The sequence below is a fragment of the Bacillus rossius genome, chromosome 15, assembly GCF_032445375.1.
Source record: "Bacillus rossius redtenbacheri isolate Brsri chromosome 15, Brsri_v3, whole genome shotgun sequence".
NCBI classification, from domain to species: domain Eukaryota; kingdom Metazoa; phylum Arthropoda; class Insecta; order Phasmatodea; family Bacillidae; genus Bacillus; species Bacillus rossius.
In genome coordinates this window covers 21,030,195-21,051,944 of record NC_086342.1, presented here as the reverse complement: position 1 = coordinate 21,051,944, position 21,750 = coordinate 21,030,195, and the positions used below count along the sequence as shown (strand labels likewise).

General features: G+C 36.4%; 1 protein-coding gene across 3 annotated transcripts in view; it reads right to left on the bottom strand.

Moving 5' to 3' along the window:
- Window positions 1-21,750, bottom strand: part of LOC134539346 (serine/threonine-protein kinase 32B-like) — a 209,316-nt gene that overhangs the window by 42,711 nt on the left and 144,855 nt on the right. For 2 of the 3 annotated variants that reach the window (XM_063381295.1, XM_063381296.1), the window contains exons 4-5: window positions 15,914-16,073; window positions 3,634-3,671 (exon numbers count right to left, since the gene is read on the bottom strand). The exons of the other annotated variant lie outside the window; for it this stretch is intronic. In XM_063381295.1, the coding sequence (XP_063237365.1) occupies window positions 3,634-3,671; window positions 15,914-16,073 (198 nt within the window). The remainder of the gene's footprint in view (window positions 1-3,633; window positions 3,672-15,913; window positions 16,074-21,750) is intronic. 3 annotated transcript variants of the gene reach the window in all.

Genomic DNA, 21,750 nt, shown 5'->3' with positions numbered 1-21,750 from the left:
ATGAAAATGATACTGAAAATAAACATAGATGATCTATTTTTGTAAAAAAAAAATTACATACGGAATATTGAAAAAGAAACTGACTCCACAAACTAAAAGCAAACACCAAGACGGAAATTAACAAAACATAAAATGAAAGAGACAACGAGGGTAACACAGGCAAAAACAGAAGTGAAATACTTGGTAAGAATACAAATAAGGACAACAAAATGTATACAGCAACTATTAACTCAGTAGACTCGCTAAGCCGAAACAGTCGCGACTTTTCAGAAACTGCGAGCGGTCAACCGTCATCACACCCACAGCAAACTGCATTTTAGTTTTAGAATGCAGCGACGCTTAGAGAAACGGAACATAACTTTGCAGGTTTAGTAGTTATTGCCTTCATGCGGGGATCTCTTCTTCGCATGCTGCTGCTCATAGCTGTCTCGCTGTTCGCCTTCCACTTTACCCTAGAGTTTTGCCCCTGTGTTTGAATTATGCAATTAGTTAATGGGTTGTGTTTTATGCACTAGCAGGCGTACTTAAAGCGGAGCACTTAAATTTATTGCCCTTGAGTGAAACCCTTTCAGGAAGATGTATTACTTTCACTTCCGTAAATGCGTACTAAAATTACACGTATTGAAGTCAAAATACGCAGAAAATGATAAGACAAGTTCTGTATCTAATACAATCTCTTGAAAATACGCCATTGCAATTTTGCACTGTTTGTCATGGAAAACATTCAAGAATGCAATTTAAGAATTAAAAATTAAAACACTAACTCACAGTGAACAAGCCTAAATCAGCTGATGTTAAACAGATAAACCCAAGGATGGCGTATGTACAAGAAATTGTATTAAATCAAAATTCACCATCGCATGGATCATTTAAAGAACTAAGTTCTGTAGTTCGTAATTCACGTTCGGGTATGAACTGTATCCCTAGTTATAAAGGAAACTAACGAAATGATAGCTAAAAATTTAAAAAATTAGAACATTTATTTTATAATTTTGAACACTTTCATGCATCTTTCATTATTCACGGTTGGAGTGTTCACCCTTTGTTTGTTTGGCATGCACACATACGCAGTGCTTCTAAAACACGTAGCCACAGTTTAAGGTCAATGTTTTTTTTTTACTTCCCTGTGTGAAAATGCATCTGCAAATACCTCATCAATCAACATTAAAATAGATTCGCTTAAAATTTCGCGTGAAAAATTTGTGGGAATTGGTTTCTCTTTTGACGAACTGGAAACTGATATAAATGGATGTCCCTACACGGCCACAGGAAAGCCCAAACATTTTTCGGTACTTTACGAACAGCTATGGCTACTAAATCTGAGGGCATATGTTTTCGATTATATATATATTTTTTAAATTTTCATCGGTATACGGAACTCAACCTCACTGATGGATAATAATGTGCGTCCAAATTTATACTTTTGTCTTGATGTATAATTACTCGGAGAACAATTATCAGGGGAAGAATTTTTTCATTTCTTGTTGTATCACACCTTTCCACAGGTCTGGAGTTAAAATATACTTGGATTTAAAATTGAAATTTTTATCATTTAAAAGCGAACTATTCATTCATCATAAGCAGGCTATTTTAAGGTCATTAAATATTCTTCCAAACATCTCGTGTCCACGTTTTGCCATAACTTGCCTCTTTAGCACTACCCTCAGCTTAGCTTTGCATATCGGATATCTGAGGGAGAAAATTAGTAAGTTCATTCCTAGGCCCATTAAAACTTTCAGGTGACACTACAGAGTGTGCTTACCCACTTCTTTCCTGATTCCTGGACGTATGGTAAACAGTCTATTTACAGTAATAATTTTGTCTCATGGATACTATATTGAGATACATCCTGGATATATATATATATATATATATATATATATATATATATATATATATCAAAAATCTAATAATCAAATTTTAATTTTTTTTTCTAGAGCAAGTGATCTTCGATTCGTCCATAAATACAAGATATCTCTAAATTCATGTAGGGGTTTTAAAAAAACTGTAGCTTGAAAACTAATTGATTCGGCTACATGTGGTGTTTGGTAGATCGAAGTAAAACTTTGGAAGATTTACTACTACTTGGGTAGCATTTTGTAGTACGGAGAACATAGTTATTTACGAAGACAAACATGTCACGTAAATATACTGCGATCAATAAATAAACTTGTGTCACGACTACCGTGAAACCTAATTAATATCAAAGCCCTTAAATTAACTGCTAACAACAAAAAAAGGCAACGAGTCCACAAAATATATATATATCCGTACTGTCCACAGACTTAACATACAAGTGTCACAAGAACACACTATGGAGGTATGCAACACAAAGGCAATACATGTTTAAATAGCCAGTTAGGTTGCATATCAAAGTTTAAAACCTTTTTGATGTGTAACATCTTAACTCTCAGTATTCGGCATTTGGCAAGAGTATTTTCGTAAATGGAACGGAATTAGCATGGAACGGAAATGTGTAACCACGGTGCTGCCGATTGTGGTGAATGGTGCGAAACTATGTTCACAAAAGCAAAGGGAAACTTTATAACAATCTAAGGAATTTTAATAATTTAAGGCAGTGTTTTAATAAAATATCTTATCAACAATCGGGTCCAAAGACGGGGTTTAGTATTTGTTCAATATTTTTTGACATTTATCACAGCCATTTCATTATATAATTTAAACTTTCGGTCTGCTAATCAAATGATCCAATAGTCGATGTTGCTGCTACAGTAGCGAGTTCTAGCGGCGGGTGTGAAAACTACGCCTGATTCGCGTCAAGAAATATAGTTGAAAACCCAATTTGTGTATATAGTTATCATGCTTGACTTTAGTTTAAAAAAAAATTACGTTGAATTTCGTGTCCGATTGTTGTATAATAACATTAGAACACATGAATTTGCTCGTTACATAGGTTAGAGGTTACACATCTCTGACGAGTACTGAGAGACTCGCTCACATGTTTTTTTTTTGGCTCTATGTAAAATTGAACAACGTGTTTCCTATCTGCGGTTAGCGATATAAATACGAGCCTCAGCACCATTACTACAGTAGATCGTAAATCATAAACATTCTCGGACGATCGTGGAGCAACAAAAGTCTCTCTGCAGCATCACCCTTAAGATACTCCCAAATAATTGTGTCAAGCTTATCCTTGTCTAAATTATTAACAAAGCTCGTTTTTAGGAAAGGTTATAAAAACTGCATTGGAACCCCTTCATCAGAGTCACAAATGGCAACTGAAGAGGACAATTATTCTTTAAGAATATTACTACAATAAAGAGGAATATGTAAAAAAAAAAAAATAATCCTAACAAAATAGAGAATATTCACTTGGTAAAATCCTGTAAAAGATACTAATTGATTGGCATACTACATGCACGTTCAATTTCAACAGGCATAAAACAAAGAAATAAAAATGTGCTTGCTTTGAGTTACATTGTCATGATAATAAAGTAAACATTTTGTAAACATATCTATTTAAATTAATACTTTACTGTACACGAAGGAATATGTGTGCATGGAAAACTCCTAATTATTATATACTACTTGTAATTCCTGTTTAGCTTACATTAGATTTGTAAATGATAATAGTAATGGTTATAATAATATAAATATTTTTATGATACTTACCTTCCTCGTCCAACAATATATTGTCTGGCTTGATATCCCTGCAAAAAAGGAAATAATACAAATAATATGTGAACAAAGCAAAATATATAAAACTAAAAATTCATCTTTCAAACAGAAAAATTCATTTTAAATATGTTTACGCTTGATATTTGCGAATAAATTTTACATGAATAAATTCTAAGTTTATGTACCTGAATAATTTCAGGTGTTTTGTATATCGACAAGAATTATATTTAAGCTATAAAAATGTCTAGAAACAAATGGAAATAACGAGTGGTTGAGAAAAAAAAGCGAGTTTTCCAGTACTCGTCATAGATGTGTAAACACCTCTGAAGTCCGTAACGAGCAATTAATGTGTTCTCATGTTGCAAATACAGTAATCTCCCTATTATCCGCGCATGCTACGAAAAAATACAGCACATAAATAAATCTGTATTTTATTACAAGTGAGCAAATTTGAACTCTGCTGACGAGTGTATTGTGTGCAGTATACAGTAAAACGCCACAAGCCTTCTCGGAACTCACGCAGTAGGCTGGCATGCGTTGCTATTTTTGTCTCTGTCACGCTTTGTTTCTAGTCGTATGGTTGAGCACTTTTATGTTCACATTACTGAAATGTATTGTATGTTAATTATTCAGAAAAATACTAAAATTTTAGCATCATTTAAACATTTTTACCGTTAATTGTAACTTTTACTGTACATAAATTTTTAGATTTTAAAGTTGAAATTAATGTTTCCTTTTTGTTTCCCATTTTCGGCTCTTTTGCGGATCATCCGCGATTTTCACTATCCACGGTGGCCCAGCCACTTAATTTCGCGGATAATCGGGAGTGTACTGTACACTTATAATTCGAACCTAGGACAAGAAATTTAAGGTAGAATTCTTTACAGTAATGCCCAGCGAGATAAATATATACGCAAATTGCGTTTTTACTACATTTATTAACGCGAATCACACTTATTTTACGCACCCACCGCTATAAATCTCTGCCAGAGCAGCTGCGTCGACTATTAATTCATTTGAATAGCAGACACAAATTTTAAATTAAGAAATTAAATGGCTCCAATAAAAGTGAAAATGACTTTAAAAATAATAAACCCCGGCTATGGACCCGATTTTTGACAATAAATTTTATTAAAATACTACCCATGTTGCTAATATTCATTTAACAGTTAATTACTTTAAAGATCATCTTTGTCATTGTGAACTTTGGTTCGCACCACCTTTCACAGATGGCAGCACCGTGATTGTTACACATTATCGTTCCTTTACTTCCGTCGCATTTACCCGCGTGCCAAACAAAAATAAACGCTTGTGTATATAATATGTTTCTCGTTGTTACAAACACACCAAATATAATACAGGGATCAGGGCTTGCAGGTTTTAGGTAGATTTAGAATAAACACTTTCTATTGTAGCCGTTACCATGGTGTAACTACCGGAAAATGTTTATATAATTTTTCGTTCCGTGGTCCATAGACCCCCTAAACATCAACTCAAATATTATATACATTATATATATATATATATATATATATATATATATATATATATATATATATATATATAATTTTTGTGGACACGATAACTGAAGTAATTTTTCACAAATTACTTCCAAACTAATACATAAAATATAAAAAATATAATCTCGGTCGAGTTCATTAATGGGCAATATACAACTTAATGGGTAGAAATAGAGAAGTTTTATTGAAAAACAGAAAAATCACTGTAACTCCCATAATATAATGAGTATCACATTCTTTCGAACATATTATATGTCGTAGGAGTAAAACCAAAATCTTTTATCTTAAAACATTTTTGATATGACCAACCTTAACTGCAAAGGGTAGAAAAAACAAGTGTTGGAGGATAAAAAAAAATCGTAACTCTGTTCTTAGGCACACCATCAAATTCGTTCAAAGTGTTTGTAAATCTTATAATTTTTAACTAAAACTTTTGTATGAAACAATTTATGATAAGACGAACCAGTGTTGCAACGGTTGAAAAAAGATAGAAATGAAAAAAAAAAAAAAATACGTACCTTTTAAACTATTAAATCTATTAATTTTTTATCGTAAAACCTAAAAATATTATCTAAAACTTTCGTCCGAAATTTATTTTTTATATAACCAACCATTACTGCAAGGGGTGGAACAAACAGGGGTTCAATAACAAATTTTTTTTAACTCCCTTAGAAGGAACTCTATAAAATCCGTGCGAATTGTTTATAAATCTTATAATTTTCATGTAAAAATTTTGTCTTAAACAATTTTAAATAATACAAACTATTATTATACGGGGTTGGAATAAGAAAATAAATAAACTTCTCTACCATGTACACTATCGAATCCATTCGTATTTTTGTTTAACTTTCTAAATATGGTCTAAAATTACAGTTAAAAAAATATTTTTTTTTATATAACCAATAATTACTGCAAAGGTTGGAACTATCATTGTTTGAAAGTAAAATAATCATTACTTTTTTTAATACATATATTGTCTAATATGTTATAATTTATTGTATGTATCGTAAATTTCATTTAAAACTTTGTCTGAAACAAATTTTGACGAAACGAATTATTACCGTAAAAACAAGGGTGGGAATTTAAAAAATCCAAAACTTTCTCAGTATCAAATTCGTTCAAATTTATTTTCAAACATCTTAATAATATCTTAAACTAATGCAATGCAAATTTTTATACGGACCCGTTATTAGTGCAACGGATGAAAAATATTGTTTGAAGGTCAAAAAAATTAAATAATTAATTTAGTAGGCATATAACATAAAATACGTTGGATATACTGAGTTAAAAATATTAGTAATATTTATGCTGCATTGAAAATGAGCAAATATTTAATTAATCATTTTGTAATATTCAAGAACATAAACATGTTATGTACATAACGTTCTTAAATTGTTCCAGAAGCTTTTTGAAGTTGCCAAAAGAAAAATCCAGAATAAATAAGTACTTCTAAATCTACCTACGCCTGTAGGCTGTGCCGAAGAGAAAGTAAGATATTTAATTCAGATTTTTAACATTCAGTTGTGAAAATCACTGTGCATGAACACATTTAAGTGATTTCACAAGTAAATTTATTAACAAAAATTCGTTAAAAGGATATAATAATATAATTTACCAATGCACCAGGTTAACCAACTTGGGAAAACAAAATTCTGACACGTATTTCAGTAACGCCGTGCCCGCGACGCGATGGGAATAGAAAATATTTCTAATCGTGAATTCTGCCGCGTCCGCCATGTTTTGTCGCGCTGACGTCATATATGTGTTGCACGTGATTGGTACTTTATTCGCGTCGCGTTTATCGCATCGCGACCACCGCGCTATTTGTGATCCCAGAAATTAAGCTGAGTTCATAATAAAAAAAATATATGAGCGAGTGCATAGCAGGCCATGCACAAGACTGTGCGAGTAACAGGCGATTTGCCTAAAGGCGGTTTGCCTAAACATGAATTCGTTACGGCGATTTGCCTAAAGTCATTTCGCCTAAAGGCGTTTTGCATAACGTCGAATTGCCTAAAGGCTATTTGCCTAAAGGCGATTTGCCTAACGGCGTTTTGCCTAACGGCGTTTTGCCTAACGGCGATTTTCCTAACGGCGTTTTTCCTAACGGCGTTTTGCTAAACGGCGTTTTGCCTAAAATTAGGCAAAACGCCTTTAGGCAAAATGACCCATGCCCGACTGTGCACACGACCCGTTCGAAATCGGCTCACAATTGAAAACTTATTGTTAATTTTAGCCAATGAAATCGCGTTGGTAGTGTTAGTAAATAACTGTATTTTAACTACCTAAAGTTCATCCCGTTACATCTGACCAACCGTTTTTCAATATATAAAAAAAATGTGTTATGTAAAGTTAAAAATTATTAAAAAAATATTTTAATTTTTGTGTTTATTAAAAGCAATTGCACTAATTAATTTTTAAAGCAGGAAATGGCTGAGCATTGTCATATCTACACAATTTCTTGTCACGATTTGAGTGATAAATATAAACAGTTCTCAAGCCCTAACAAAACGGCACCATACTATTCGCATTTGGCTTGTGCGCCATGCTTCCGTAAAATAAGAAAAAATAAATAAATATTAATTTATCTCTCACTAGGCGTTGTTGTGAATCAGTAGGTTTGAAAACATGGCGGACAATACCTTGCGCACACGACCTACTGCTAGTGTTACCGTTATTTTGATACGTAATATCTTAGTTCTCGTATACGGCATTTGGCGGGAGTAGTTTCATGAATGTAACGGAAGTCAAGGAACGGAAATGTGTAACAAATACGGTGATGCCATCTGTTGGTGATGGGGCGAACCAAAGTTCACAAAGACCAAGGGAAACAGTAATGTATTAACTGTTTCATGAATTTTTAACAGAGCAGACATTATTTTATCAAGTTCCTTGTCGAAAATCAGGTCCATATCCGGAGTTAATATTTTTTTTCGCTATGGTCAGTGGAGTTTCATTATATAGTCTGAAATTTCGTTCTGCTAATCATATGATTCAATTGTCGACGTAACTCATCCAGTAGCAAATTCTAGCGGCGGGTGCGGAAACTACGTGTGATTAGTGTCTAGAAATGTAGTTGAAAACATAATGTGCGTATATTTATCACACTCGGTATTATTTAAAAAAAAATTGGTTGTCTGTAAAGTTGGTTTACGGACGACAGTTTAACGTGACGTCATAACAAAACATTGATGAAATGATTGCACACTTTTATGAATAAAATTGAATCATTTTTATTAAATTATCACTATTTTGTATGGATACAAAGAAGGAGTGAAATTAAATCTACAATTTAATTGATAAATTTACTTTTATTTGCACTCATTAATTCAAATATTTTTATTACTTTAACGAAGAGATTATTTTAACTATAACTTTTATACATGTTTGCTATTTAACTTCTTCCAATCTGTGTTATTCTGTTAAGGATAGGACGATAATAGGAAAAGTAGGAAACGAATGGGAGTGTTTCAAGTTTAATGTGCCTCGAAAAAGTCAAATCGATGGTTGTTCCAACCGAGTGGAAGAGAGATAGATGCGGCGCAAGCGTACAATGAGCGTAACGGGACACAACGTAACGGGACACTTTTTTTTCGTGAGTGCAGCCGGCGTTAAACGATTTATTAGACGTTGTCACGTTAAAAAAAATTTACGTTAAATTTTGTGTAGGAGTTTCGTATAATGAGTACCTATTTGCAACATGAGAACGCACGAATGAGCTCGTTACAGAGGTTAGATGTTCCACATCGCTGGCGTGTACTGAGAGACTCGCTCATGTTTTCCTCTCATTTGTGATCCCTGCCATTAGAAACAAACGGCGTCTACAATGTCGACCTCAAGTATCGATCCCTGTCACGTAGCGAGCCTGTTATCTCGTCAGGAAGCGCCGCCTACCACGTCAAGCCAGGGGTCGCCAGCAGGCCAAAAAAAACAATTCCCCGTCAGAAACAGGAAATAAATGAAATTAATATAGATCGTAGTCTTTCGTGGTATGAGTCGACCACGCCCACCGGAGATGAAGGGGTGTTCATACCCCGACGTTGCGGCATGCCCTGTCTTAGCCATCTTCATGGATGACCAACAGTTGTACTAACAATGGCTGCAACAAGGCGTGCTGAAACGTCAAGCTCACCGTAATTTACAGGGACGCGGCCTCTAACCAGAAGCCAAGAAGTACACCGTAAAAAAATATTTGTACTTTTACAAAGATAATCCTTGGAAAATCAGTTGCTTATGATATCACTTGCAAAATGCCAAGGAGAGCTTCGCATCATGGTCAATTTTAAAAAGCTCTGCTTTAAAGTTTTACAAGTGATATTGTTTGCAGCTGGGGGTTCAAAGGATTTTCCTAGTAAAAGGTACAAAACATTTGTACCGTGTAGTTAGCTAAAATGGAGCCGGAGACAACTAGAATCACTCTTTTACCATAAAATTTAGGTTTGCACACTCCGAAAACATTTTTGTTAACATTCCTAAACACGAAATATTGTACCTGTAGTCATTGTTCGTTTACGCGCCAACGAAAGCGTGAAGTCGAGTGAAATTATTATGAAGAGACTCAAAGCACAGTTTGATCGGGCGCAGAAGTTTGGAAATTATCGTGATAAAGTCATAAACGGCGTCCGGAAATCTATTGAACACCCACCATACAGTCCAGACTTGTCTCCATGTGACTATCGTATGTTTGGTCTGAAGTGTCGTGAGGCAGAAGACCACCTCAGTCAACCTCACTTTCAGCGCCGAGACAATACACAATAAAAATAAGAGGGCTCTTGTGGTAGATCCATACAGAGAGAATCTGGCTAATAATTAGTGTTACAAAAATGACCGAAACAGACAAAAGGGATTTCAAAACAAATGTATATTTATTAATAAACTATTCAAACAAATAACAATAATATAGAGTGTATAACCAGTTTATAAGAAGCAACAAGGCGCTCGCAAATTCGACAAATAATTACAAATTAATTAAGTATGATAATTAACAACCATCAATAGTAAATGTGTTTATGCGTTTTGAAACTAGCACAAATAAAGGGGCAGTAGAGACAGTCAACTAGAATCAAAAGAAAACGTGCCAAAATTGCCTTATCAACCAATGCATATAATACAAACGTTACATTAAATACACAATAAACATGTGCCTTTTAAAAAAAAAAATACAAAAACTTACGCGATGCCTGTCCGGGGCGTGGCGGTACGTCGATAAAAGAACAGTTTGGCTAAACTCCGCTATGATGTCGCCCACACACTGTCATAAAAGCGCGTGACCAATCAAACTATCTAAAGGCACGGAAATCCGTCTAACCTCACCAAAGCTAAGAAGGCTCGACCAAAACTTATATCTAAGGGCGCGGTTACACGGGACCCTGAACTACTTCAGGTGAACATGTTTAAGGAAACACGTTTACAAACGCGAAAGTGTACGGTTACACGGTAGTTACTGAAAAGTGTGTTTAGTTCTAAAACCGATTGTCTACTGTCAACGAATGACTGTGTTGTTGATCTCTATTTTGTAATTGTATCCAGAAAACGCGGGATTTTCTCACTTGTTTATACAGCATTATCAGGAGAAATGGAATGTGTTTTCATATTGCTCAATATTTTTTTTTTACAAATCGGGAATTCAAAGAACATGCACAGTAAAATTTTTAAACTTATTTATTATTATTTTTTGAGCGAGAGTACCTATCTCAGTTTTAAGAAAATTAAGGTCAGGATCAATTAAAAAAAAAATATATATAATTATATGTTGATTTTTTTTTTGTTGCATTCGGTAAAATATTACTCGAACTTGTGCCAGAAACACTTTCCATCTTGAATTTCTGCAAAAGACTGTTTATATTCTAAAGAGCCAATCAGAGGCTAATGTAAAAGATATGTCGATCTGAACTACTTTGCCAACCTGTTTAAGTTAAATGGGAAATGGCCTCGAACGAAACATGTTCAGACTGTGTGTAACCGCACTCAACAGCTGAACATGTTCACCTGAAGTAGTTCAGACTCCCGTGTAACCGCGCCCTAACACACCAAACAGGGGCGCTACCAGCGTGAACGTAAGCTTGGAGAGTGGAGGGGGCGCCTACGTCACGAAACATCTGAAGGGAAAGAGGGGAGGAAGGGGTAGGAGAGGTAGAAGTGAAGGAACGGCAACGGAAGAATTAGGCGCCTACTTCAGGTCCATTAAAGGAGGCATAATGAAGGAAAATATTTTAAGACGTTGCTGCGGTCGAACGGCACGTGCGCAATTGGCTACTGGGGCAACTTTTTTTTTTTTTTTTTTCCATGAAGAGATCAAAAAGATATCTATCCGATGGAAGAAATATATTTCTGTTGAAGGAAACTACGCAGGAAAATAAAGCATTTGATTTATATGTTCGTAAATTACCAACATATCGGAACAAAAAAAATTACGGTTCATATTAGAATGACACACTATTATTACACTGACCAGTAAACACGAGAAATACAACGCTAATCTACCTTCTTTATTGAAAGACTGATAATAGCGGATCAGTAACTCACATTCAATTTCAATTAATAATTTCCCTTTTGAATATTCGTTTTCAATTTCAACACTAGGTTTCATTAACTCACCTACAAATCAGTGGTAATAAAGTCATAATCATCACTGAGATACAGATTCGCATAAGATCATTTTGGTTTGCTAATCCAACATTTTAATTGCAATGTGTTAGATGCTTCTTTAGATTTACGCAATAACTTACTAGTATTGGAACCTGCCTTACACTTCATTTAAATTCCCAGTCAATACAACATTACCCTTTTACCCTCTCGTTATCTGGTTCTCTATTTTTCTCAGCAGTTTCCCCGAATCTCACAAAGATATTCATAAAGGTCGAAAACATAGATCGTTAGGTATTTAATGACACTTAAAAATAATAGTTCAAAACTAGACTTCATTAATCACTAAATGGCTACCTTCCCAACTCAGACTAAGTGTTATTCGATACCACCAGGTTTAGTTGTGAAACAGCCAATGGTGGCAACACTGCCGCACCGATACCCACCTCGTAGAAGGGCGCGCCCCGCCCACTCATTATCTCTCCGGACACTCATCCCATTATATGCCACCCTCATTAGCCGCCACATCCTCAACTCCCGCCCCCTGCAATCACTCCCCAGTTCCGCCGCTATACCCGTGTACACGGTTCTTCCAACCGAAATACGCCAGGAAATTTTCACTCGTCAAAACACAATATCTCCAGATTACATACACGTCATTTATATTTCGAAAAAAAACAAAATCTCAATTGTAAACTCATTGTTGTCATGTTTAATTTTTGGTGTAGCAGCTGGTTTAAAATATCGGTGGCATTAAAACTTACCGTTTGAATTTAACTACGCTTAGGGCCAATTTCACCACTAACACCACTTAAGCGTCGTTTAGTAACAAATAATTGTATTTCACCAAATAATTACTCTCATTCAAGATAAATAACCACTGCTTGAATTCAAATGACCTATTTCATTCGTTCAACAACCTATCAGTTGTTTAGCACACCCCGAAATGGCCGCATAATAGTGTCAGCTAACTAGAGAATTTTTTTTTCAAAACTGTAACCAGACACGGTAAAAACACAAAAAGGTAAGAAACAAGTTAGGTGTTGATTACTATTATAGTCTTACTAAGTAAGATCAATCTGTTATAGTTAAAATCGTCTATCAGTTTGATATAATAACATTATAATTTAATTTACCATTCTTGTATATTAAACTAAAATGCTTGCTTTTTGTAGTTGACAACGCACGACTACGGCTTTTGAATTGAATTATAATGTAACTAATGTGGAAGTGACAGAGGATTTCAATAGAACTAAATAAATAGGAACATCTAACATAGCAAATGACTTGTTTTACTCAATAAAACGATGATATCAAACAGCACCTAACTTGTTTCTTACCCTTTAGTGTTTTTTTCCGTAGTCGGTTACAATTTTTTAAAACTTTTTTATGTAATGTAGTATTTTTGCGGTCATTTTTCAATTGGAACAGCGAGTAAGTGCGAGTAAAGTAATTGCGTGAATTTCATTTTGCATTTTTTGAAAATTTTTGACGCTGCTTCCAGTCGAGTGTCCTAGTTGTGGTGGCTAGCTTAGGTAGTTAGGGGCTAGCTCAAGTAGTAAGGGGCTAGCTCAGGTAGTTAGGGTTACCTCACAATTCTCTCTAAAATATAAATTTTTAAATTTTTGTATATTATTGAAAATGTTCATTTTGTTATGCAAAGTCTAAGATAGTCACCATTAATTTGGAATGTGCACATTTTTCATGAAAAAAAAATCCCCCCCCCCCTTTTACAACGAAAATTTATTTTCTCAAGGCTCGTCTCACACGCCATTTTATTTTATTTTATTTTTTTTTTTCGTTTTTTTCGTGGTTAATATTATTATTTAAAGGCAATTTCTAAAATTTTTAAACTCCACAAATTCCTTGAATTTGCTGTTATGCCACAACTATTTTTTTTAACAGATATTTATTTAGTGTAATATAATGGGTGTAAAAAAGTCGTGCTAGAGATGATAATTACGAAGGATTGCGCGCCATTTAACATCCATTATATTACACTTAGTGAATATCGGTTGAATATATTTGTGGCAGAACAAGGAAGGTATCGTGTTAAAATTATAGAAATAGCCCTTAAATAAAAGTAATGCTGAAAAAAGTAAAAAAAAAAAAATCCTCAGAACCAATATTTTTTGTCGATAGTCTGTTTATAGAGATGAAAATGTAACATATATACATAATGATTCTTAATCACACCGACAAACTTCGTGCAGATTAATCACGACCAAATAAGTTGAAAATATCTACACGACTTAGGGCATAAAGTACTTCCCAAGGCTGGTACACGTAATCGAAGTTGTAGCTGAACAACATTTATATTGAAAATAATAGTGAAAGTATTTATGAAGGCACGCTGCACGTATTAATTATGTTTGATTGAGTGGTGTTCTACAACCACCATGAATTGTGTCGCTGTAGCAAAATTATTTCTTTTAAATGAATAGGTGCAACATTTTTTTTTTACTTTCACGTATTTTTGTGATGTGTTACTACTCTCAATTATTTCAATGAAATAATATTGCTACAGGACGAATTTTGCTGTGGTTATAGAACAAAGTTCAGGAGTAAGCACATACAATTAAGTGGTCACCAACTACTTAACTCGAAAACATGCTCATTCAGCTACTTACTCTCAAGTTGCCGACAACATTGAACTAACTAAAAACCAATTAAAAATAATACATAAACATGTGAAAATACCCAACTGCACGTGTTATTGCACCAGATTTAATTATCGAACTTACAAATCAATCACAATATTTTTTTTATATACTGAATGAGAATTATTAATCAATATACAAATCATTTGTAATTTTTTCAAATCTTTACAATCATAATAGAAGTAATGATACTTGCTATTCGATTCTAGTATGCATATTATATATACATATACATACACACACCATTTCTTTGGAACTATTTGAAGTGTCACAATAAAATAAAAAATAAATAATTCCTTGGGTTACTATCTAAAACAAGGAAGCATAATTGTGAAAGCTATGTGCCACAGACTATCGTAAGAGGACATGCCGGAACTACATAGATGATTAACAGAAAGATCAAATTTAACCATTTTAGGCAAGATTTTTTAATGCATATTTTAGAGAGGGAGGGTTAAGTTCCTGAAATAAAACTAGCTTAAACTGTTAAAATTATCAATAAAAATCAAATCAAAGTATATCTGTGTTATTCAAATAATATAATGTTTTAAATATTTTTTTCCTGTTAGTAAATTATACAAACTACATTTAATGTCAAAAAAAATTTTTGTCTGCATGCTTTGAAATATTTTAACTTAAAGACTGCTGAGGATACTGTCTTGAAATTCGAACAAGTTCGACTAGAAAGATTGAGCGAAACGGTTGGAAACCCGAAATCTGCTTGGCCATACTCGGAAACTCGGACCCAGGATGAGAATCCAATGCCTGTCAGGTTACGATCATTTTCTTCGGTATTGTATGGGCGTCGAAACCGGGGGGGACGGGGTGGGGGGGGGGGGGGGGTGGGACACGTCCCCCAAAATAATAAAAGTCTTCAATTTCGTCCACTCCAATAATATATTTAGATTCGTAGTTATATTAAAAATATGATTTCTGTGATATAACCCATATGTTGCGCACGATGCATTTAGTCCAATCGTGGTAATGTGAGCACTTTTTAATTCGATCTTCGTGTAAAATCAAAATCAGGTCCGATACCGAGGAGAGATACTATAATGATAGTGAATATAATCACTTTATATTACTTCTGTTTGTGTACATGTGCGAAATATTCTTAATACTGCTGCTGCATTTAAGTGTAACATTCAGGTTTCTCCTGATGTTTAAATTAATGATTTTGTGTGGATATAGCACCAGCAGATAATGTTAACTATGTTTTTACAAATTTGTTCTCTGAAAATATATATATTTTAAATAAATTATATATTGCAACCAACATTATTAAAATATTTAGGAAAGAAAAATGCCTAAAAACCACCTTTTTGCACCTTCAAACCCCAAAATTTTCCGGGGGAGGACCCCCAGACCCCCCGCTTCCCCCCCCCCACCCAGGGGATGGATATTCCTCAACAACTAAATCAATTTAAGTCCCCCGCAAAATATATACCCTTGCGACGCCCATGGGTACTGAAATGATGAGTAAAAGCGCACTGTGCGTGAGAGGCTGACCTGTGCACGATCCTCTTGCTCTGCAGGTAGTCCAGCGCCAGCCCCAGCTCCACCACGTACAGCTTCACGCAGTCCTCGCTGAACGCCACCTGCTGCTTCACGTGGTACCTCAGGTCCCCGCCCAGGAGCAGGTCCGACACCATGAACAGGTCCTCCTCGTCTGGACACACGGCGAGATTCCGCGTCGAGCCAAGCAAACCGTCGTCAGGACGCAACGGAAACAGTCTATTTGGAGCTAAGCACACCGTGAAGGTAACTACATCTATGTTTTTCTGTTAAGACCACACCTGAGGAACTAATGAAGTGCCCGACGTTTTGGCTTGCCACATATGAGGAACTAATGAAGTGACCTATGTTTTGGCTTGCCACATATGAGGAACTAATGAAGTGCCCGACGTTTTGGCTTGCCACATATGAGGAACTAATGAAGTGACCTATGTTTTGGCTTGCCACATATGAGGAACTAATGAAGTGCCCGACGTTTTGGCTTGCCACATATGAGGAACTAATGAAGTGACCTATGTTTTGGCTTGCCACATATGAGGAACTAATGAAGTGCCCGACGTTTTGGCTTGCCACATATGAGGAACTAATGAAGTGCCCGACGTTTTGGCTTGCCACATATGAGGAACTAATGAAGTGACCTATGTTTTGGCTTGCCACATCTGAGGAACTAATGAAGTGCCCGACGTTTTGGCTTGCCACATATGAGGAACTAATGAAGTGACCTATGTTTTGGCTTGCCACATATGAGGAACTAATGAAGTGCCCGACGTTTTGGCTTGCCACGCTGCAGCAAAATATTTATTTAGGATAGGACCATTTGCAACCGAGTTGCAACTGGGCAAGCTGAAACTTCTAGTGCATCATTATTTGCCAGAGCGTGGTCTTAACCCAAAAACCCAAGAAGTAATTAAAAACTCTGGTCACTAAAACTTACGATAAAAACCACGGAGGCTTTATTAAGGCTCGTAGGGGTTTTACGGCCAATTTCCTGAGTATTTTTTTGCTTGTGGGTATTAGGCGTGTCCAAATTGAATACTTGGGCAACAATCATGGTCGACATTGCAGTTGCCATCGTTAGGGTAACTGTCTTCTATTGAAGGTATTGGCAGTCCCTCTTGCCTTTCAATTCTCTTGCCTCTGAGCGGTGAGTTTTTCCTGATCGGCTGCAGCTATCGGACAGTTCGAGGATTCTTTTCTTCTGTTTGGCTGGCATACTGCAGCCAATGAGGAAACCATCAACCTCATGGATGAAAGTATTTAAAGGCCCCACTGGGATTTGAGGCCGAGAAGTATGCATGCCTGTCAAGACAGGGCAAAGGGAGCATGTTTAAAGTGTATAAATATACTGTAATAATAAAATTCATATAAATAAAACCAAAAAAAGTATAAAACTATAAAATTCATAAAAAATAATAATAAAAAAAGACGAAGGCTCATTCCTAGCCAGATTATGACATCACTAACCACCCAGAGCTGACAACCACATTAACACGACTTCTTCTGTTACAGGTGTTGAAGGACAACAGCCCGATGGTCTCTATACGTAGCAACTGATTTAGCCCTACTTTTCATGACTAAGCAGTTTGGAACGCAAACAGCTTGGTCCCAAGGGCGATCAGTAGTGTACTAACCCGATGCATTTTAGTTCCGTTCACCAACACGACCACACGTTGATATGCCTGTGCGAGAGTCGGCCTGAATTTCCTGGACATGCTCATGCGGGCTAGCTACCCACGCATTTCATGCGTTCCGAGGTATTCGTAGGAGCGGCTCACACAGCTTAACACTTACACGCCACAACCGAGTTAGAATATAGGTCACTTGCAATTTCTGCACGCTTACAAGCCTCCAATGCTCACAAAAACGACACTAGATCACGCCTGTCAGCCGATCTAACTGGTGGGGAGCTTCCCTCCCCCACCGACCACAGGTACGCGTAACTTTCCTTAGCATTACACTACAAGCCAGCGGATATTGCTGACCTCATGCTGGACGTATAGTTTTACGTTTTGACCTTAGGTAATTTAAAATAATGTTTATGTTGACTTTAAGGACTTAGAATGAGTTTTAACGTCGTAGAAGATTTTGATACCCTCTAGCTGCTCGTTGATCAAAGCGTTTGTAAATCATGATCCCCTTTTAGTTCATTCAAGTTAAAGTACTTAATTGTAAAGCAAATAATAAGACTGATTTTAAGATTGCCCTAGATTTTATTTATCAAGTTTAAATGTAAAAGATAATACTTCATGATTTTCTCTCATCGACTAGCAAAATTTTTGTATGAGTTTAAGGTCTCGCGTAATAAACGTACTTTCTTTAGAACTAAGTTTTAACTCATTTAAAGTAATTCCTTCTCTCTCCAGACCTCCTGTACAGGGGGTGGAGACTATTATTTTAAGATCCCGGGTTGTGAACAGTTTTGATTACAAAGTACCCTTTTATTGCCAAGCGAGTGTACGTTTAATGAGTTTCCCCCCCCCCCCCAACCACCAAAGTAATAGATTTGTTATTTTTTTTTATTAATCATCAACAACAACGTTACATTTGGTTTAGGCACCGGGTATGTCCAACGTTTCATTTGATTCTAACAACTGTGTGGGGTGCATCTTGATTTACTATGCACCGAGCGAGTCATCATAGACACCTCGCACACACAAAGTGCCCCGGATGGCAGTATGATGGATCGGCGGCAAGACTCTCAGTAGGAGACTGATGATGCCCTGACGATGGCGAATGCAATTTCGACCGAAACATTGGAAAACTCCTCTCCACTTCTGACGCGGCTAAACCTCAGTCTCCGGGGCGGGTTCTATTATTAAAGTTTCAAATTCAGACTGGCTATCGATTGCTTTGCAAGATAAAAGTAGCTGCTTAAAAGTCTGACTCTAGAATGCTGTTTAATACAGTGAAAGGTTTAAAATCTGGAATTGCATGGCTCGGAATTAACTTCTTACCTCCGAAAAGTCTGCGTGTTGGGCCGTCAGTGTCACGCAACATGTGAACAGTTACAACATGTGACAGTTATAAAAAAAATTGAGCGAGACTTTCAGATATCACCAGAAATGTGTAAACATCTGACGTCGGTAACGAGCAAATTCACGTGTTCTCATGTTGCAAATACATTTGTAATACGAAACTCGGACACGAAATTTAACGTAGAATTCTATAAATTAATGTTGAGCAAGATAAATGTAATTTAAATATTCTTTTTTTTTTTGGGAAAATTACTGTCAAAAGTTTTAACCTTTTTAAATCCTAACTATGACTCAGTTTGACAAGATGGTAATCACCGAACCGAACCGAACCGAACCGAACCAAAGCCAACCAAGGTTAGATTAGGCTAATTTTTATTTAATACAATTTTTCTCAAAGTCGGTGCATTTGATGCGCTTCGGTTTTTTTACGGTTCAGCGCAAGGTGTAAGCAAACAAATATTTTCTTCAATCTGATATTCAATTCAGTGTGAAAACCTACCACGATCGGAAAATAAGATATCTTTCAAAATAGCGAAAATATAGAAAAAAAACTGAATTTTTTAAGCAAACAATTGACTAGTAAATAAGAAATGAGTAATAAATACATGGAAATTAATGTAAGAGTCAAAAAAAAAGATAATTGACTTGCGACGAGAATATAATAAAGGAAGGATATCTTTAAATGCAAGTTACATTGTAAATTTGGGTTTTATATATATATACACACACACACACACATACATACACAAGAATGAATCACGCCGGTCCACCATATTTTCGAAATTTCTCAGACTTCCATGCAGACGACACAGCACCGTGGTTACGCATTTCCGTTCATTCGACTTCGTTACCTTCCGAAATTACTTCTACCAAATGCCGTATACCGAGAGCTAGGATGTTTGCACATTAAAACTAAAGCAACATTTATAATATGTCCGGAAATGAAACCCTGCAAAGTTACAGTCGCGAACAGTAGTGCGCTAATTGGAATTTGGCAGGCTTCAGTGGGACTATTTCACTGGCTGAAGTCGCAACTCAATTAACGTTTAAATTCTCCGCGGTAAGCAGTCTGGTGTGCAGCACAGTGTGCGATTGTGTGGTTCCCCTTCGCCACTTGTTAATTTTAATTTTTTTTATAAGTTGGCAGCATGTTTACCACAAAGTATATATTTTTTGCTGAATTAAAAAAATAACTGTACCGTTATCATGCCTTTTATATTCATAATACCTATTCATTTTTGCAGTTGTTTTTATTTATAATTTTCACGCAGGTTTAATAATTTTTATTTATAACTTTTATTTACGTGACGTCTAATAAATCGATGAACGCCGGCTGCACGCACGAAAAAGTGTCCCGTTACCTCATTGTTCCGTTACGCTGTGTCCCGTTACGCTCATTGTACGCTTGCGCCACATCTATCTCTCTTCCACTCGATTGGCCTATGCGTCCGAGGAGAAGAAAGACAGCGGCAGCACACAACTTACATCTACACGTGAACTGTTTCGTCGACTGTTTATAAAGTGAAGTGAAAAGTTAATGTGGTTTTCATTGCTTATTACAACAACAATTTCGGCAATAAAGGTTAATTATTCTTGCATTTTAAATTTGATTACTAGTATAATTTCAAGTATTTATTCTTTTATTATTAAAATAATAATGATTCAATTTTATTCATAAAAGTATGCAATCATTTCATCAATGTTTTGTTATGACGTTGTCACGTTAAACTATCGTCCGTAAACCGACTTTACAGACCATTTTTTTTTAAATTTAAAATATTTACCGTTAAATATTGGCTGTTTGACGGGGCGGCCGCTGGGTGCGGAAAGAGAGAGTAGCGTCACGCGTAGCTTTGAATATATATACTGTATAGAAGTCGCCAGCCCAGGTTAAAAATTCTAATACGGTTTTGAGGTAGTTGGTTAATTCACCGCCGCAATCGCCACCATCTCTAGGGCATCGACTTGTGGTGGTCCCTAGCGGACAAGTGTCGAACTCTTCAGACACCCCTTCCCCCTCCTGTTGAACGACGTTGAGCTGCAGTGAATGATGGATGAGGGGTGCAGGGAATGACAGCGGGCGACAGTGCTGCGCTCTAACGTGTAAATAACAACTAAGACGATACAGGGCGTTACGGCAGCGCACTGCAGCGGTGAAGTTCCCAAGCTGCTCATTATACGCTTATGAAAAACGTAGAGTAAATCCTATCCACTCGCGACTTCTATACAGTATATACATTCAAAGCGCGTAGCGAAGCGCCGCGGGCGTGTGTACGTCGGCTGTCGTCTCTAGTGACGTAAGCATTTCTCCCTCGGGCTGTGGCTGCGACACTTCTGGGTCACCGAAGGCTAGCAGTGTCCGGGTGGTCTGTGGGCTAACCGAGGGCGACTCAGCGGTGCCATCTGCTATACCGACCACGTCCCGCGAGATTACCGACCTCGCTGGGTTGACCGCGAATAACCAATAGCTAGAGACCCGGAAAATTCGCTGGTTCAATGACCTCCATGATAGACTCCAATATCCTGTACACACTCGGGCAAATGCCAACTGTTCATTGGCTGCTGACTTGTGAGTCGTCTCGACTGGGTGGCCTGTGATTCGACGCTTCTACGAGTGAGGGTCTCTAATTGGCCCTCAGTCCTCCAGATTAACAGTGAACCAATGACAGAAGCAGAACTAAGGTATAATTATTTTGATTTTAGCATAACACGAAATGAACCCGCGAATTTTTCGGGTTTCTACTAATAGCAGTCCGCGGACCACTGGCCGACCTGATGGAGTCGTTACCACGGCTATCGGCGGTGAAAAGCAGCCCGGGTGAAGATCGGCGCGCAGCTGGAAGAAAGTTTCGTCGG